The following is a 16,809-nucleotide window of genomic DNA, read 5'->3' as shown; positions in this document are numbered from 1 at the left end:
CCTGTAACAGAATTTACTGTTGTCTTGCTGCTGGATTAAAGGCATGCACCACAATGCCTGGTCCCTCTTTTTTTAAAAAATTTATGTGTATGAGTGCTTTGCCTGCATGTATATAAGTTCACCCATGTCATGCAATGCCGGTGAAGGCCAGAAGAAGGCATTGGATTCCCTGGAATCAGATTTATGGACAGTTGTTAGTAGATGCTGGGAACTAAACCCAGGTCCTCTGCAAGAACAATCAGTGTTCTTAACCACAGAGCCATCTCTTCAGCCCCACCAGACCCTGTCTTAAAAACAAAACAAAACAAAGCTGGGTGTAGTGGCACATGCCTTTAATCCCAGAACTTGGGAAGCAGGCAGATCTCTGTGCAAGGCTAGCCTGGTCTACATACTGAGTTCCAGGCCAGCTGGGGCTACAAGGAGACCCTGTCTCAAAAAAGGCCAAAAACCAAACAAACAAAATAAAACTAAGTAATATCTGAGTATGATGGTACACATTTGTAATGCTAGCACTTAGAAGATAGAAGCAGAAGGATGGAGAGTTCAAGGTCATCTTAGCTACATATGTGCAGTGTTACTATGCCAACATTATAATTACCTAAACAAAAAGCCTGACTCTTAGTTTTTTGTTTATTTTTATATTTTATTTATTTATTTATTTATTTTTGTCTTTTTGAGACAGGGTGTGTATGTGTGTATTGCCTGCATGTAGATAAGTGCACCCGTGTTGTGTGGATCCCCTGGAACTGGAATTATGGAGAGCTGTTAACTGCCATGTGGGAGCTGGGATTCAAACCTGGGTCTTCTGCAAGAACAGTCAGTGTTCTTAACCGCTGAGCCATCTCTCCAGCCCCCCTTATTATTATTTTATGTGTGTGAGTGTATTGCCTTCATGTAAGTGCATTCACGTTGTGCAATGCCTGTGGAGGTCAGAAGAGGGTCTTGGATTTCCCTGGAACTGAGTTAATGACAGTCCCTTCCTCTTTTTCTTCTTTCTTTCTTTGCTATTTTAGTGGCTATGAACTAATAGCGTTATATGACTGTATCACTTGTCTGTATAATGATTGGTTGTTGATTAATAGAGTCAAAATTCTGCTGTTGTACAAACCTGATTGGTTCACAAGTGTCCAGTTTAAATAATAATTCTGTAATCCTATAAAAACTCTGACCTGACAATCACCAGGGCTGCTTCTACTCCCGAGATAGACAGCCAGGCCGGTCGAAAATTAAAATTTACCTTGCTATTTTTCTTAAAGTGGTGTTGGTGATTTTTTACAAACTCTGTCCTATAACATCCTGGAACTATGTAGACCAGGATGGCCTTGAATTCACAGAAATCCACCTGCCTCTGCCTCTCAAGTGCTGGGATTAAAGGTGTGCACCACTATGCCCAGCATATTTTATTGTTTTTATTTTATGTGTATGAGTGTATTTCCTGCATGTATGTAAGTGGACCTGTCTCATGCTGTTTGGGGTCCGAATAATTCCCTGAATTGACCACTCGGACACTGAGACTCATTAAGACTTCTTTATTGAGACCAACTGGCTGGGGACACAGGCAGGCTCAGGAGCTGCACTGCGACCCAGAGCAGTGGAAACGCAAGGCTTTAAGCACAAAAACCACCAGAGCAGGTGCACAACAGGTGCTATAGCCAAGAGGAAGATGGAAAATTTTGAAAAGTATTTTGAGCATTAACCTATATAGCCAGCCATTGGCTAGTTTATCTGGAGCAGAACTTTCTTCCTTCTACCCCACACCACAGGATGTTCCAGGAAATGTTTTTCATGGAGTCTAGGGGATTTCCAGAGTCAGGCAGAGGGCAGCCCTTTCTCAGGGAACAGGGAGGGGGTGTCTGAGGGGCCCTCTCCTTCGGTGCAGTGCCCCCAGAGGTAAGAAAAGGGTGCAGAATCCACTGGCACTGGCTACAGATGGTTCTTAGCTGCCATATGGGTGCTGGGAATTAAACCTGGGTCCTCTGCAAGAGCAGCCAGTGCTCTTAACTACTGAGCCCTCTCTCCAGCCCTTAATTTTAAATCATAGGTGTGTGTGTGTGTGTGTGTGTATGACATGCCTTTAATCCTAGCATTTGGGAAGCAGAAGCAGGTAGATCTCTGTGAGTTCAAGGCCAGCCTGGTATACATAGTGAGTTCCAGGTCTGCTGGAACTACAGGGAAGTCCTGTCTAAACAATACCAAAAAAAAAAAAAAAAAAAAAAGTGGGTTGGAAATTGGAGGGCACTCATTCACCCAGATATCTCTTGAAATCATCTGTCTCCTGGAACTGTGCTGATACAACTGTCTCTGGAACTGTCCTTGAGTCTGGCCACACCCATAATTTTATTCAAAATGGTTTCTCCAGCTTCATTTGGGGAAGTACAAGCTTGGCTCCACCCTAATTTTAACAGACCATTCAGCCTTTTCATCCATAGTTTTAGAATATCTCATTCATCCAAGGTCAATTATACATGGAGTAGGGTTCAGAGTAGAAGCCTAGTGCAGGAGGGAAGTCTGAGGTCAGCAGTGGGGCTGGGAGAGGCAGTATACACAAGGGAGGTAGGAGACAGGGATGAGGATGACGAGGGTATAGTCTTGGCAGAATCATTCTGAGAACTCTTCCTCCAGCCTAAGTACCAGCTAAGAGGTCTGGAAGCATTTTTCTCTTCCACTACCTCCATCCTACACATCTCAACTTTGGATATTATTTCGAGGTAGGAGAAGAGTAAGAGGGAAAGTAAAGGAAGAGGAAGAAAAAAAAAATGAACCCACCTCCTCCTTTGTCCAAGCCACTAAGAGACAGAGGAAGACCTTTTCACTTCCTCTTATCTAAATGTTGCTGGGGTTTTTTTGTTTTGTTTTGGTCTTTTTGAGACAGGGTTTCCCTGTAGCCCCAGCTGTCCTGGAACTCACTATGTAGACCGGGCTGGCCTTGAACTCACCCTTGCTGTTTTGTTTTGAGATAGGCTCCTACTCTGTAGCTCAGACTGTCCTAGAACTAGATCGCTCGGTCTGGCCCAGAATTTGTAGCAATCCTCTTGCCTTAGTCTCAAATTCTGAGATTATAGGGATGAGTCACAATATTTCACTTCCTTCTAAATATTTGAGTAAGTTTATACAAAGATAAACACATGTGAAGATGAATGTCCAAGTCAGACTTGGTGATGAAGCTCTATAATCCCAACTACTTGGGAGGCTGAGGCAGGAGGGTCTCAAGGTCAAGGCCAGGCTGGGTAACTTAGTGAGAATCTCAGAATTAAAAAAAAAAAAACAGTTAAAGAGCATCAGGGATATAGTTCATTGGTAGACTGCTTGCCTAGCATGCAAACCATAGTTCAATTCTCAGTACTAAAAATCAAAAAGTCCTGTCAATTTCATCTACTGCATCTGATCACTATCAGGTACTTAGATGACTCTCCTGAGTGTTGAGAGAAGGGCCTATCACCCTTTTACTGAACGAGAAAGGGATCCAATAAGACAATGCACCCCTTCTACCACACATAGGAGCTATTTCTACCATTTTGTCATAGCTGTGTGCTCTACTTGGTGGGCAGGCACTTTCCAAGCATATTAGCATCTGTCTTAGTTTGTTCTCTATTGCTGTGACAAAACACTCTGACCAGTACCAACTTGGGGAGGAAAGGGTTTATTTGTCTTACAACTCCCAGGTCGCAGTTCATCAGGGAGCCCAAGGTAGGAACTCAGGGCAGGAACCTGGAGGCAGGAGCTGGAGCACAGGCCATGGAGGAACGCTGCTTACAGGCTTGGTCCCTTGGCCCCTGCTCAGCCTGCTTTCTTATGCAATACAGGCCCACCTGCCCAGGGGTGGCACCACCCACAGTGGACTGGGCCCTCCCACATCACTCATCAAGAAGATGCCCTTCAGACATGGCCACAGGCCAGTCCAATAGAGGCAATTCCCTGACTGAGGCTCCCTCAACCCAGGTGTGTCAAGTTGACACTAAAGCTATCCATCACAGCATCCTTGACAAGAAAGGCTCTGAGACACCGAGTGGCTTGCCCAAGTTCCCTCAGCTAGTAGGTGACACTGCCAGTATTAAATGTGTTGTCAATAAAGCTGAAGCTGATCCCACTACACAGACTGCTAGAACTGACAGGCTGTTGGGAATCCAAGGGCTGCCCCTTCCCACCCCCTCAGTGCTCAGCTGAATTTTGTATTTTGTTTTCTTTTTAATGATTTTCATTTTTCCTTCCTTCCTTCCTTCCTTCCTTCCTTCCTTCCTTCCTTCCTTCCTTCCTTCCTCCCTTTTCTTCTTTCTGATCTTTTTTTGAGACAGAGTCTCCCTGTAGCCCCAGCTGGCCTGGAACTCACTATGTAGACCAGGCTGGCCTAGAACTCAGAGAGATCCGTCTGCCTCTGCCTCCTGAATGCTGGGATTAAAGACATGGGCCTGATTTATTTTCATTTGTACAAGTGTTTTGATTGCCAATGTGTATACTGGTAGGTGTGTAGTGTCTGCGAAGACTGGAAGAAGATGTCAGAGCTGCCATGTGGGTGCTGGGAATTGAACCCAGATCCTCTGGAAGAATGGCAAAAGCTTCTCCTGAGCTGCCTTTCCAGCCCCTTTCATCTTCACTCAACACAAACATTTACTGGGAGAACAGCAAAAGAAGGGAAATGGAAGGCTGATGATGGCAAGGTAATTCAAGACCTTATGAGGAGGACGGGGCCAGCAGAAATCTCTTCTGAAGGGTGGGGAAAAGAAACCAGAAGAGAACAATGAGCAGGTTTTATTGTGAAATTGTCCTCAGGGGCCAGTGGGACACTGGCTGAGGCAGGATTGTATATTCATCCTGAGGAATCTGGAATACAAAATTCATTGATTTACAGGTGCTCCTTGGGAGCCATGGGACAAACTGCCTCAACCTCCAACAAGTCAGAGGGCCTTCCCCAGTTGCCCTGGCACTGATCACATTGTGAGGTGGTTCTTGTAACAGTCAGTGGGGTTGGGGGAGAGGCAACAGAGGTGGTAGGTGGGGTATTATCATCATTCTTGGGTTCTTCCTGCCCTCCCTACCCTGCTGAGCTTTCTACTACCCCACCATCATGGGAAGTGCTTACCACTGGGAGGCCCGGCGTCGGCAGATGGCTTTGGAATGGAGGAAAGAACTGATAGCTCAGAAGCAGCAGCAGCAAGAGCAGGCAGCCCATCAGCAGCAAGAGCAGGTGCACGAGAGGGGCTAGGTTCATCAGGGTCCACCGTGGGGCAAGAAGCAAATGGAGAATGACAAACCCTCTGGACTGTTATCTTGTAAATACTGTTTGTGGGGGAGGAGGCAAGCAAGCTCAGTTTTGCTGTGGTAGGCTGGTAGACAGGGTTACAAGGTCTGTGAGGCTATAGATTTGTTTGAAGAAATGGGGTCTTCCTACACCATCTGGGTTGGCTATGAACCTCTGGTCTCAAGTGATTCTCCCACCTCAGTCTCCCAGCAGCTAGCTGGGACAAGTGCATGTGCACAGCCTGGGAGGTTGTAAAGATGTGTGGTCTGGCCAGGCATGGTAGCACACGCCTTTAGTCCCAGCACTCGGGAGGCAGAGGCAGGCGGATTGCTATGAGTTCAAGACCAGCCTGGTCTACATAGTGAGTTCCAGGCCAGCTGGGGCTACAGGGAGATCCTGTCTCAAAAGTCAAAAAAAGAAAAAGGAAAAAAAAGAAAACAAAAGACAAGGTGGAGGGTGCTGGAGAGATGGCTCAGCCGTTAAAAGTGCTGGCTGCTCTTGCAGAGAACCCAAGTTCCGTTCCTGGCAGCCACATGGCTCATAACCATCTATAACTCCAGTTCCAGGGGATCTGGTGCCCTCTTCTGGCCTCTGCAGGCACTATACACTTGTGGTGAATACACATATATGCAGGGGAATATTCATATACATCAAAGTAAATAAATCTTAAAAAAAAACAAGGTGGAGCAGGACATGCTAGTGCATGCCTTTAATCCCATCACTCATGAAGCAGAGGCAGATGGAGCTTGTCTATATAGCAAATTGCAAGCCAGCCAGGACTACATAGTGAGACCCTGAATCAAAAAATAAAATAAAAAATAAAAAACAAACAAGGTGGATGGAAACTGAGGAATGACAGCCAAGGCTGTCCTCTGGGTTCCACATACATGTTCCCATATGTACACACCCACATATGCCTACACACACAAAAGGAAAAAGAAAAGCAAATAAATAGTTTCGCCTGTGTCTTGTGTGTGGCCACCAAAATTTAACATCAGGCCTGGAGTTGTAGTTTGGTGGTAGACATCTTCCCTAGCATGTACAAGGTCCTGAGTTCCATCCCTAGCACCTTCCCCCTCCAAAAAAGAAAAAAATTACACACATGGCATACTGTTTTTACCAAACAGTGCTATTTGGAAGCATTTGTAAGGAATTACTCTTTCTTCTCTAGCATTGACAATTGTATAGGTAAGTGCACCTGGGTCGTGCAATGCCCGCAGAGGACAGAAGAGACTGTCGGATCCCCTAGAAGTGGAATTACAGACAGTTGTTAGCTGCCATGTGGGTGCTGGGATTTGAACACGGTCCTTCTGCAAGAAGTGTTCTTAACTACTGAGCCATCTCTCCAGCCCAACGATTGTGCTTTCAATGGCCAGTTTCAACCTAGGAGGTAGGTGCTGAGATAGTGCCACCTCCTGGGCCAGCCACACTGTCACCCAGAATCGGTTCTTGGGTGTCTTGTTAGGGAAAGGGAAATAGCTTAGGCCCTAGCTTCAGCCTCTAACTCCAGGGAACAGAGATGCTGCTGGCCACCTAGATGGCTCCTGTCTATTCACTTGTTCCACTACCCAGAGCCTCTCTGGCAGATGGGTGAGGAGAGAGGATGTCACTTTTGGGGGTTTCTTACTAGGATCTGAAAAAACACCAAGAGAAGAAACACTATCCTGAGAAAAAGTCCCAGCCACATCAAGGGTCAAAAGGGCCTCCTCTGCCAGCACAACAGCAGCCACAGGTGCCACCTGGGCCAAAGCAACAGAAGGATCAAGACCCTCCTATCCAGAGCACCTTCAAAGACAGTCTCCAGAAAGACTTCCAAATGCAAAGACTGGAGCCTGGACTAGTGGGGGCCCATGAAGCTAGACAGCAAATCTGCAGACCACATGATGGGCCCCCAATCCTTCCAGGCCATGGTGAATATAGCTTGGGAAGGGAGGTGGTGAGGAGAGCCCTTTGCACCCATTCCAGCCCTGTAGTTCAGAATCTCTATTGGTTCTCTGGCCTGTCCAACTCTCCCTGGCATCTTCAGCCTTTAACTAACCTTGGTGACCTCTTTCTCTGGGTGGGTTTGTACCAATCTAGAACAGTAAAGAAGTCAGCCAGCTTCTGTACAGGGTAGCTCAGAGTGTTGGTTCCTTTTCCAGAGTATGACAGGGAAGGTGGGGAGGGGCACAGTGGGGGATGTAAGTTTTAGGATATCAACAAAGACTGAGCCCTGTGAGGTCTGGAACAGGGAGTCACAGAATGGCTTCCTAGTCGAGAATCTTCAGGGTGGGTTTAGTCTGTTCCTTGGCCCTGAAAGGGGCCTACTCCTGTAGCCCAGAGCATCCAGGTGTCCATCATGACTGTGCTCTATCTTCAGAAACTGCCAGCTGAGTGACTTGTGCTTTGTCTTATCAGGTCTCACAAATGCATGCCAGTCTAGCTCTTCCAAGGGGTATTCCCGACTCACGGTGAGAGACAAACGGGCTCTGACTGAGTGCATGCCCTAGTGTGCCTGTGGAGCCCAAAGAGGATTCCTTAGCAGGAGTGTGGGGAGAGGACAGAGTTCTTACAGTCACTTTTGGGTTTTGTTTTGAAATTATTTGTGGTACTGGGGATTGAACCTAGGACCTTGGACATGCAAGTGCTCTACCACTAAGCTATTAGACCCACCTACCAAGATTTTTTGAATTATTATTTTTATTATTTTTATGTGTATGAGTGTATTGCCTGCATGTATGTGAGTGCACCCATGTCGTGCAATTCCGCGGTCAGAAGGCGGCTTCGGATTCCCCTGGAACTGGAGTTAAGGATGGTTCATAGACGCCATGTGGGTGCTGGGAATTGAGTCTGGGTCCGCTGTAAGAGCAGTCAGTGCTCTAAACCGCTGAGCCATCTCTCCAGCCCCTTGTTTTATCATTTAAAAAAAAAAACTTTATTTTTTAAATAAATAAAATATTTGGAGATTAATAATAAATAAAATATCTGGAGAGATGGCTCAGTGGTTAGGAGCACTGACTGCTCTTGCAGAGGACCCCAGTTCGATTCCCAGCACCCACATCGTGGCTACAAACCATCATTAATCCAGTTCCAGAGAATCTGAAGCCCTCTTCTGACCTCCAGGGCATTGTACGACATGGTGCACTCACATACATGCAGGCAATACACTTACACACATAAAATAATATTAAAAACAATTTATGCCGGGCGTGGTGGCACATGCCTGTAGTCCCAGTACTTCGGAGGCAGAGGCAGGTGGATCTCTGTGAGATCAAGGCCAGCCTGGTCTACATAGTGAGTTCCAGGTCAGCTGAGGCTGCAGGGAGACCCTGTCTCAAAAAGCGCCCCCCCAAAAAACTTTATTATTTTTATTTCATGAGTGTATTGCCTGCATGTAGGTAGGTGCACCCATGTTGTGAACTGCCAGCGGAGGTCAGAAGAGGGTGTTGGATCCCCCTGGAACTGGAGTTATAGATGGTTGTTAGCTGCCATGTAGGTGCTGGGAATCGAACTTGGGTCTTCTGCAAGAGGGGTCAGCGCTCTTAACCCCTGAACCATCTCTCCAGCCCGTTTTAGTATTTTTTTAAAAAAGATTTAGTATTTATGTGTATGTGCATGTGTGTGCAGATGCCCACAGAAGCCAGAAGAGGGCATTAGATCAATTGGAGCTGGAGTTTCAAGTGGTTGTGAGATGCCTGATGTCAGTGCTGGGAACCAAAGTCCAGTCCTTTGTAAGACCAGCAAGGGCTTATAAGGCTGAGCCATTTCTTCAGCCCCCTACTTTTTATTTTGAGACAGGATCTCAGTAAGTTTCCCAGGCTGGCCTTGAACTTGCTCTGTACCCCAGGCAGGCTTTGGACTTGTGATCTTCCTACCTCAGCCTTCCAAGTAGCTAAAATTTTAGCTTGTGCCACCAGGCCAGACTACCAAACAGGGTCTCCCTGTAGCCCCAGCTGGCCTGGAACTCACTATGTAGACCAGGGGAAGGACGGTGATACAGGGGCAGAGGGTAAGAGCATCTGAATAAGTTCTCATCAACTTCAGGTTGGGAAGCAGCTGTCCTATTTCACTGTGATTCCTCTGGCCTCACAGGGCCTAACACAATGTTCTAAAAGCAGCACACCCAGAAACAACTAACTTGTTTTGCTTCCTTTCTCTCCCTTTTCTTAGTCAACTAATTACATCCAGCAATGGTGATCTAGAGATGGACTCCAAGACCCCATGTCACCAAACATTAAAAAACAGACAAGCAACTGTACTTTCTTTCCACCCAGCAACCTCTCCAATTCTCAAAGCTGCCTATACCAGAAGAGGAAGCTAGCTGGGATTAAAATGTGATACCTGGAAAGGACCAGGAGACTGGTCAGATCAATGAACCTGCAATGAGGGCAGGACCCATGATGGAGATGATGGAGGAGAGTAGAAGGCAAATAGATGCTGCTTGAGGCCAAGCCTTGGGGAGAACTTGGCCTTGGCCCAGCAAGTGATAACAGACTCCTCAGGTCAGGTTTATGAACAACACTGAACCACTGCCCTTTCCCTGAGCCCAGGTTTACTGAGATACAGGTCTGTGGCAGGAGAGGCTGCAATGCACCAGAGCAGGCCTGGGGCAACAAGAGAAAGAGGTGGCAGGCAGGGAGGCCAAGCCTCATGCAATTCCTGGACCATAATGGGTATTGAGCTGACAAAATGGTTGATGCAGAAGGGGAGAGAGAGAGGATTCAGGAGAAAAGGGTAATGTAGCTTTGGGCCCAGGACACATGACTCTGGGAAGGGGCAAGGGGCTTGTGTTCTAAAATCCTAAGGTCCCTTTCATCCTGGGTCTCAGACTTTCCATTTAGCACTGTGAGCCAGGAAGCTCCCAAAAGCCCCCAGGTATCCCTCCTTCACCAGCCCATGGGGGGCCCTGGGTATCAGATCAGGGAGACATAAGCACTATATAGTTAGTTTTCTCCCATTCTGGGAAAGCCTGCTTTACTAACTTCAATCACAAACTGAGGGACCAATAGGTCATTCATTCTAGTCCAGAGACCATCACCTTTGGGTCTGAGTGAAGGAGGCCTGTCTCAGTGCAGCCCAGTGATGTTTCCTGAGCAGGGCAGCTGGGATGGAATGGGAAACTGGCACGGAACAGGAATGTTAAAGTTTGATGACAGTTTAGTGATACACAATGAAAGAGAAAGCTTCCATGAATAAACTCTTGGAGGCCAGAGAAACATAACATGCCTTCTTTCTCTTTTCAAACACTGCTAAATACAATTTGATAGAAATCTTTTACATTTGGTGGTCTATGCACGGCAGCCATGGCCTGACCTCCCAGGGTCTCTGTGCTTTGTTGGTATCACCTTGACCCTGGCTATCCAGGAGTGAAAGCCTGGTGACAACAGACTTCCTCCTCCTCCTTTCAGGCCCAGCTAGTTATCTAGCTGTTACCAGATCTCTCTCCGTTCATCTTACTTCAAATCCAGCTTTCCCCACCACGCGTGTTTCCTTTCCACTTGTCTTAAAGGACAAAGGCTAGCCAGTTTTAGCAAGCAAGCATCCCTGCTCTGATGTAATACAGAAATCACCTCTACTTGGAGTCCAGTGGGAAGCTGGGGGTTACCTGGGCAAGGAAAGATTTAGCCCAGTCCTGGTGGATGGGACACTCCTCACAGTTAAAGCCTGGAGGACAGCTGAGGCTGCAGTAACAGAGGGTGGGTAGAGGCAGATCACAGCTTCAGTCTGACACCAACAGTTTCATGTCCCACAAGCTTTCTGAACATAGCAAATGTGCCTATTGTCTGATTTGCCTGTGTCTACTCACATGGGCTTTGGATTTTGGGTTTAGAAACTTTCTTTTAATACTTTTAAAAATGAACTTTATTTTTTTGGTCTTTTTGAGACAGGGTCTCCCTATAGTCACAGCTGGCCTGGATTCACTATGGAGACTAGGCTGGCTTTGAATTCATAGAGATCCACCTGCTTCTGCTTCCTAAGTGCTAGGATTAAAGGTGTGCACCACCACACCTGGGTTTTTTTTTTTTTTGTTTTTTTTTTTTGTTTTTTTTCAATTTCAAAAAGGGGGCTGGAGAGCTGGCTCAGTGGTTAAGAGCACTGGCTACTCTTGATAAAAATGTGGGCTCCCAGCGCCCACATGGCTGCTAACAACTGCCTGTGACTCTAGTTCCAGGAGAACCAATGTTGTCTTCTGACCATATTGCACCACACAGGTGTTCTTACATATATGAAGACAAAGCACTCATACACATAAAATAAAAATTTTTAGCTGGGTGTGGTGGTGCATGCCTGTAGTCCCAGCACTTGGGAGGCAGGCGGATTTCTGTGAGTTCAAGGCCAAACTGGTCTACATAGTGAGTTCCAGGCCAATTGGGGCTACAAGGAGACCCTGTTTTCAAAAAGAAAAATAAATAAATAAAAATTTTTAAAAGTTAAAAATGTTGATTCTGCATTATACCAGGAGGCTTCCTACCCTCAACTACTTGAGCTCCTGCTGTGAAGACAATATTAAAACTATTCTTATTTATTTAGTTTTTGGTCTTTTTGAGATAGGATCTCCCTGTAGCCCCAGCTGGCCTGGAATTCACTATGTAGACCAGGCTGGCCTTGAACTCACAGAGATCCGCCTGCCTCTGCCTCCCAAGTGCTGGGATTAAAGGTGCACACCACCACGCCTGGCATTTAAAACTATTCTACACAGAAGAGGTTTAGAGGTAGGCTGCCTTCTTAGGAACAGTCACTAACCAGCAAGGATTGAGGGCCTTACTGTCATATGGTTAGAGAACGAGTACTAGAAATAGGACATCACCATTACTTTATCATATGATCAAAGTAGATAGCACATCATCTATGGTCTCCTAAAAAAGACCTTGGAGACAGCACTGAATGCCCCCAAAGTCACTTTATTGTGGGATGGAGAACATGAAAAGGGTCTTTCATGTTGTAAAGACCAGATAAAACTACAGCTTTCTTCTCATTCCAACTGAAGACCTGCCCTAATACAGCTGGGAAACCAACATGCTCAGCCCCAAGACAATGTCAAGTCAGACTTTCCTCAACACAGACCAAGAGCAGGATCCCTTGGAAGCAACCTGTAGAAATTTGAGGAGTTAGCGCCTATGGCATTAATGTTTCAGAATCTCCCTGTGCTCAGGGTGTTGGGGGATGGCATAATAAAGCAAGACTTTTCCTTTGGCAAAGTCCTTCCTTGGGCTCCATGGAGCTGAGGGAGATGTAGACCAGCTTGCAGGTGCCTTGAGTACAGGAGCAGCAGACAGGTCAGGATGGGTGAGGGATCTCCAGGTGGGGCACTGACATGTTTCCCCGGCAGTCCACATATTCATAGCTCTCAAAGGGCTGCTGCTCTGAACGGCTCAGGTAATAGTAGGTCAGGGTGCCCCTGGAGAGGAAGTAGGCCGTGTTGCCAAGTCTTGGAGGGAAAGGATAACTTTGGCCCTGTTTTGTTAGGGTTGGCTAAGACCTTCCTCCCCCTTCCTTCTGCTCCACCAAGACACTGGGACAGCTGCCCTGTGTTCTGGACACACCCGAGGCTGTCACACCGCGGCTTATAAGCAAGGAAAGATCTAGAGAAGGGCCCAGACTTGCTATTCTCTAGAGCCAACAAAGATTCACGAGGTTGGCTGCTATGATTCTTTCCCTACCCCATGAAATGGAGCCGAGGTGAGACTATGTAAGTGGGAGAGAGGACACAGGAGCTGTACGCCATACTTACTGGATATGCAAAAGCACATGGTGGACTTTGATTTTCAGCCAGGTGCAGATTTTGCTGAGAGAAAGAAAATATGGACCATGTTTCACACTGAGCAGACTGTCAGAAAGCTCAAAGGGGACCTGTAGCTCAGTTTTCTTGCCTTCCATCAGGGGCCTCCACGATGCCACTGTCAAACCCCTTATCCTCTAAGGTGAGGCTGGCCATCCACTTTCTTGGCCCAGGCATATGCTGCCCTCTCCCTCAGAAGAAAACTTGATACTCTTCTTCCTCTGAGATTCAGAGCAAAGAGTCCAGGGCCACATAATGATGAACCAAATTCCAGATTGTTAGCATTCTCATCTATGCTCATCTATGTCTATCAGGAAGAGGCTAGGGACCTACACCCTTGTACACTGCAGTCCTGACCACAAGGGGTCAGGACTCCAGAGTCCATAAAGAAATCCAAATGCAATGGATATTATTTGTGATTTTTTTTCTTTTGGTCTTTTTGAGACATGGTCTCCTGTAGCTACAGTTGGCCTAAAACTCACTATGTAGGCCAGGCTGGACTTGAACTCACAGAAATCTGCCTGCCTCTGCCTCCCGAGTGCTGGGATTAAAGGCGTGTGCCACCATGCCCAGCTTATTTTTGAATTTTAAAAATATATTTATTTTGGAAGGCAGAGGCAGGCAGACCTCTGTGAGTTCAAGGCCAGCTTGGTCTACATAGTAAGTTCCAGGCCAGCTGGGGCTACAGGGAGACCCTGTCTCAAAAAGACAAAAAAACAAAAACAAAAAAAAACAAAAACAAAAAACCCACATTTATTGTGTGCACGCATTCGTATGTGTGTATGCTCTCACATAAGCCATGACATACATGTGGAGGTCAAAGGACAACCTGCAGAAGTTGATTCTCCTTCCACCATGCCAGAGGTTGAACTCAGGTCATCAGGCCGGGCAGCAGGCACTTTTACCTGCTGAACCATCTCACGGCCCCCGCAGTGGATATTAGCTGGGTTTCTAGGCCAGGGAAGAGGTTAAGGGAGAAGAGATCAAGAGGTACTCACTATGTGTTTTCATCCCAAATTGTGTTGGCAACTTCGTAAGACATCTGTCAACCAAAGAGACACAGGATTAGCTGCAACCCACCCTTTCCACTACCACACACATCCACTCACCTGCGGACAGGGGTGTCTGGGAAGAGGGAAGTTACCTGTTTACTGGCCAAAGGACCGATGTGTAGGAGGAAGCTGTGGGAAACCTGCCCTACTACAAGGGTCTGGTGGAGAACCTCGATAGTCATCTGGGTCACAGTGATGGGGTAGAAGTTGGTGTTAGAGATGTTCAACATATTCTGAAGATGAAGGAAAGGAGAAGTGGTGAGGATGGCTCATTTCTGGAATGGAGAACTCAAACAGTTGCAGAAGCCTGGCTCTCTAGCCCGAGTCCCACCCTACCCCTGTGGGACTCAGGTGCTAAGGACTAGTACCAGGAACTTACTCTGAAGGGCTCCTAATGGCATGGGTTCCCCTTTAAGAAGTTACACTAAGGTGGGTTTGGTAGTATACCTCTCTAAGTCCTAGCTAATCAGGAGGCTGACTAAGAGGAGTTCAAGGCCAGCCTGGGTAGCATAGTGAGAACCCATCAATCAATCACTCAGTAAGTTTACTAGCTCAGGATCCAGTTTCATCCTGTCCAGTTTCTCTCCATTCCAGACTGCCACCATCCTGATTTATCTGGCCCAGATTCTGACCCTTCACTATGCAGAGATCCAATCTCATTTAACCTATTATACCTTGGCAACAAGGGCTGCTTCCTCTCCAGGGGTGCCCTGACCAACTGCTACCTGAGCCATGTAGAACAGCAGCTCTTTGAGAGCTATGGGTATGTGGACTTCGGGGAAACATGTAGCATTGCACCTGTATACCATTCAGCACCTTTCTGCATTCCACAAGATTCTTGGTACCGATACCTAAGGCTGCAACACTGAACAAGGCTACATGGGAAGTATTGTGGAGAAGGTAGGGGTGGGATCAAGAGCACCAATACTCACCGTGATGTTGAGCTGGACATCAGTATCATGAAAGACCACTGTGGAGAAGTTGAGGCCGGCAGGGTGCAGGACAATGGACCGGGGAAACAGGAAAAAGATGATGAAGGAGAAAGTCAGCAGGCAGATGAGCACCGCCAGGAACACAGAGAGCTTCCTGTGGGAAAGCAGCCCCCGGGATGGAGGAAGGGAGAAGTCTGAACACCAAGGAAGTCAGGGGAGGGGAATCAAACTGGCCTCTTCAGGCATAAGGTGCTCTCCTGACATATCCTGGCCACTGCACACTTAGCTTTCTAGCCATGGTCCAGCATAGGACTGGAAGGCAAACCTGGCTTCCATTCCCAGCTGTCTGTCCCCACTGACCCAATAATGTTGAGCAGCATTACTTAACTTCAAAAAATCTAGATCATGGGCTGGAGAGATGGCTCAGCAGTTAAGAACACTGATTGTTCTTGCAGAAGACCCGGGTTCGAATCCCAGCACTCACATGGCAGCTAACAACAGTCTGTGACTCCAGTCCCAGGGGATCCGACAGACTCTTTTGACCTCCTCGGGCACTGCACGACATGGGTGCACTTACCTACATGCAGACAATACATGCATACACATAAAATAAAAAATAATAAATAAAATTTTAAAAATAAATAAAATATTAAAAAAAATCAAGATCACCACTCCTGGCATACAGCAAGAGCTCAATGAACGCTATTATCATTACAAGAAATTGGTCCGATGAATCTTCGAGAGCTCTGAATTTTAATTAAATACAATATTCCTAATAGGATACTATCCACCAATCCAATTCAAAATTGATATATGCATTAAAGAGACAGAACTCAATATATGTCTACACTGTACAACAGGATAATTAAGATAACTTTGATACTTTTTGTGTGAGTGTAGAAATCAAACCCAGGGCCCCATTGATGCTAAACAACACACTACCACTGGGCTACAATCTTTTAAATTTTTAAAAAAATTTTTATTTTATGTGTATGTATTGCCTGTATGCAGGTAAGTGCACCTGTGTTGTGCAATGCCCACGGAGGACAGAAGAGGCTGTCAGATCCCCTGGAACTGGAGCTACAGACAGTTGTTAGCTGCCATGTGGGTACTGGGATTTGAACCTGGGTCTTCTGCAAGAACAGTCAGTGTTCTTAACCACTGAGCCATCTCTCCAGCCTCCCTGAGCTATTGTTTGTTTGTTTTTGTTTTTTGTCTTTTTGACAAGCTCCAGCTCTTGGAATTCACTAACTCACTAGGCCTCACAGAGATCCACCTACCTCTACCTCCCAAATGCTGGGATTAAAGGCTGATACTATTGTTCTTAAACCAAGAAAATTCTTCAAAACAAGGAAGCAGTGTGTTTGAGCACAGCAAGGCTCAGGCTTTCTGGAGAAACACCAACAGGAAAAAAGTTAGGAAAGATCAAAACAGGGGAGACCAGAAACAGCTCCTAGGGGTGATGGTGTGTGGAGCAGGAGGAAGAAGGGGTGCTCACGTGTGTCTGGGCTTCAGTCTTTGGTCCCCATAAGGAATGAGGGCTACCAGCTGCTTCTCCAGCTCTGTAGAGAGAAAGAAGGTGAGAGGGGTGCCAAAAGTATTCATGACAAACATTTCTGGTGCCAGACTCCCAGAAGTATCCCTTCATTCCACCCAGCAATGTGGGAAGCATGCTGCCTGCCCACGGCAGGACAGAGAACATAGGGCTGAAGTTGTAGCTCAGCTTTGAACTAGTAAGCAAGTGTGATTTCCACTACCAGGCACGAAGAAGCTTTGAGTCACTAGGAAATCTGAGATTCCCAACTTCTTTGGAGAGGTAATTAAAAAATA

The 16,809-nt window shown here is 46.6% G+C and overlaps 2 protein-coding genes across 3 annotated transcripts in view; one reads left to right on the top strand and one right to left on the bottom strand.

Moving 5' to 3' along the window:
- The first annotated feature begins 5,016 nt into the window (after positions 1 to 5,016).
- Positions 5,017 to 7,725, top strand: LOC115068021 (protein FAM170B-like). The gene is made up of 3 exons (XM_029557413.1): positions 5,017 to 5,182; positions 6,888 to 7,146; positions 7,634 to 7,725. The coding sequence occupies exons 1-3, from the start codon at positions 5,063 to 5,065 to the stop codon at positions 7,723 to 7,725; spliced, it is 471 nt and encodes a 156-aa protein (XP_029413273.1). The 5' UTR covers positions 5,017 to 5,062.
- Positions 7,726 to 12,063: 4,338 nt separating this feature from the next.
- Positions 12,064 to 16,809, bottom strand: part of Tmem106a (transmembrane protein 106A) — a 6,790-nt gene continuing 2,044 nt past the window's right edge. For both annotated transcript variants that reach the window (XM_017794959.2, XM_029557422.1), the window contains exons 4-9: positions 16,478 to 16,541; positions 14,980 to 15,133; positions 14,140 to 14,280; positions 13,994 to 14,037; positions 12,948 to 13,001; positions 12,064 to 12,614 (exon numbers count right to left, since the gene is read on the bottom strand). In XM_017794959.2, the coding sequence (XP_017650448.1) occupies positions 12,494 to 12,614; positions 12,948 to 13,001; positions 13,994 to 14,037; positions 14,140 to 14,280; positions 14,980 to 15,133; positions 16,478 to 16,541 (578 nt within the window). In that variant the 3' untranslated portion in view covers positions 12,064 to 12,493. The remainder of the gene's footprint in view (positions 12,615 to 12,947; positions 13,002 to 13,993; positions 14,038 to 14,139; positions 14,281 to 14,979; positions 15,134 to 16,477; positions 16,542 to 16,809) is intronic.

The sequence above is a fragment of the Nannospalax galili genome, unplaced genomic scaffold, assembly GCF_000622305.1.
Source record: "Nannospalax galili isolate Female #2095 unplaced genomic scaffold, S.galili_v1.0 scaffold1288, whole genome shotgun sequence".
Taxonomy (NCBI): Eukaryota; Metazoa; Chordata; class Mammalia; order Rodentia; family Spalacidae; genus Nannospalax; species Nannospalax galili.
This window is presented reverse-complemented; position numbering and strand designations above follow the sequence as displayed.

What these genes read in the sequence shown, in the direction of transcription:
- LOC115068021 (XM_029557413.1), top strand. Translation starts at nt 5,063, where the DNA reads ATGGGAAGTGCTTACCACTGGGAGGCCCGGCGTCGGCAGATGGCTTTG. An exon ending in CCCATCAGCAGCAAGAGCAG is followed by an intron (nt 5,183 to 6,887) that starts GTGCACGAGAGG and finishes AAACACCAAGAG; the next exon opens with AAGAAACACTATCCTGAGAA. An exon ending in CCCAATCCTTCCAGGCCATG is followed by an intron (nt 7,147 to 7,633) that starts GTGAATATAGCT and finishes TTGTCTTATCAG; the next exon opens with GTCTCACAAATGCATGCCAG.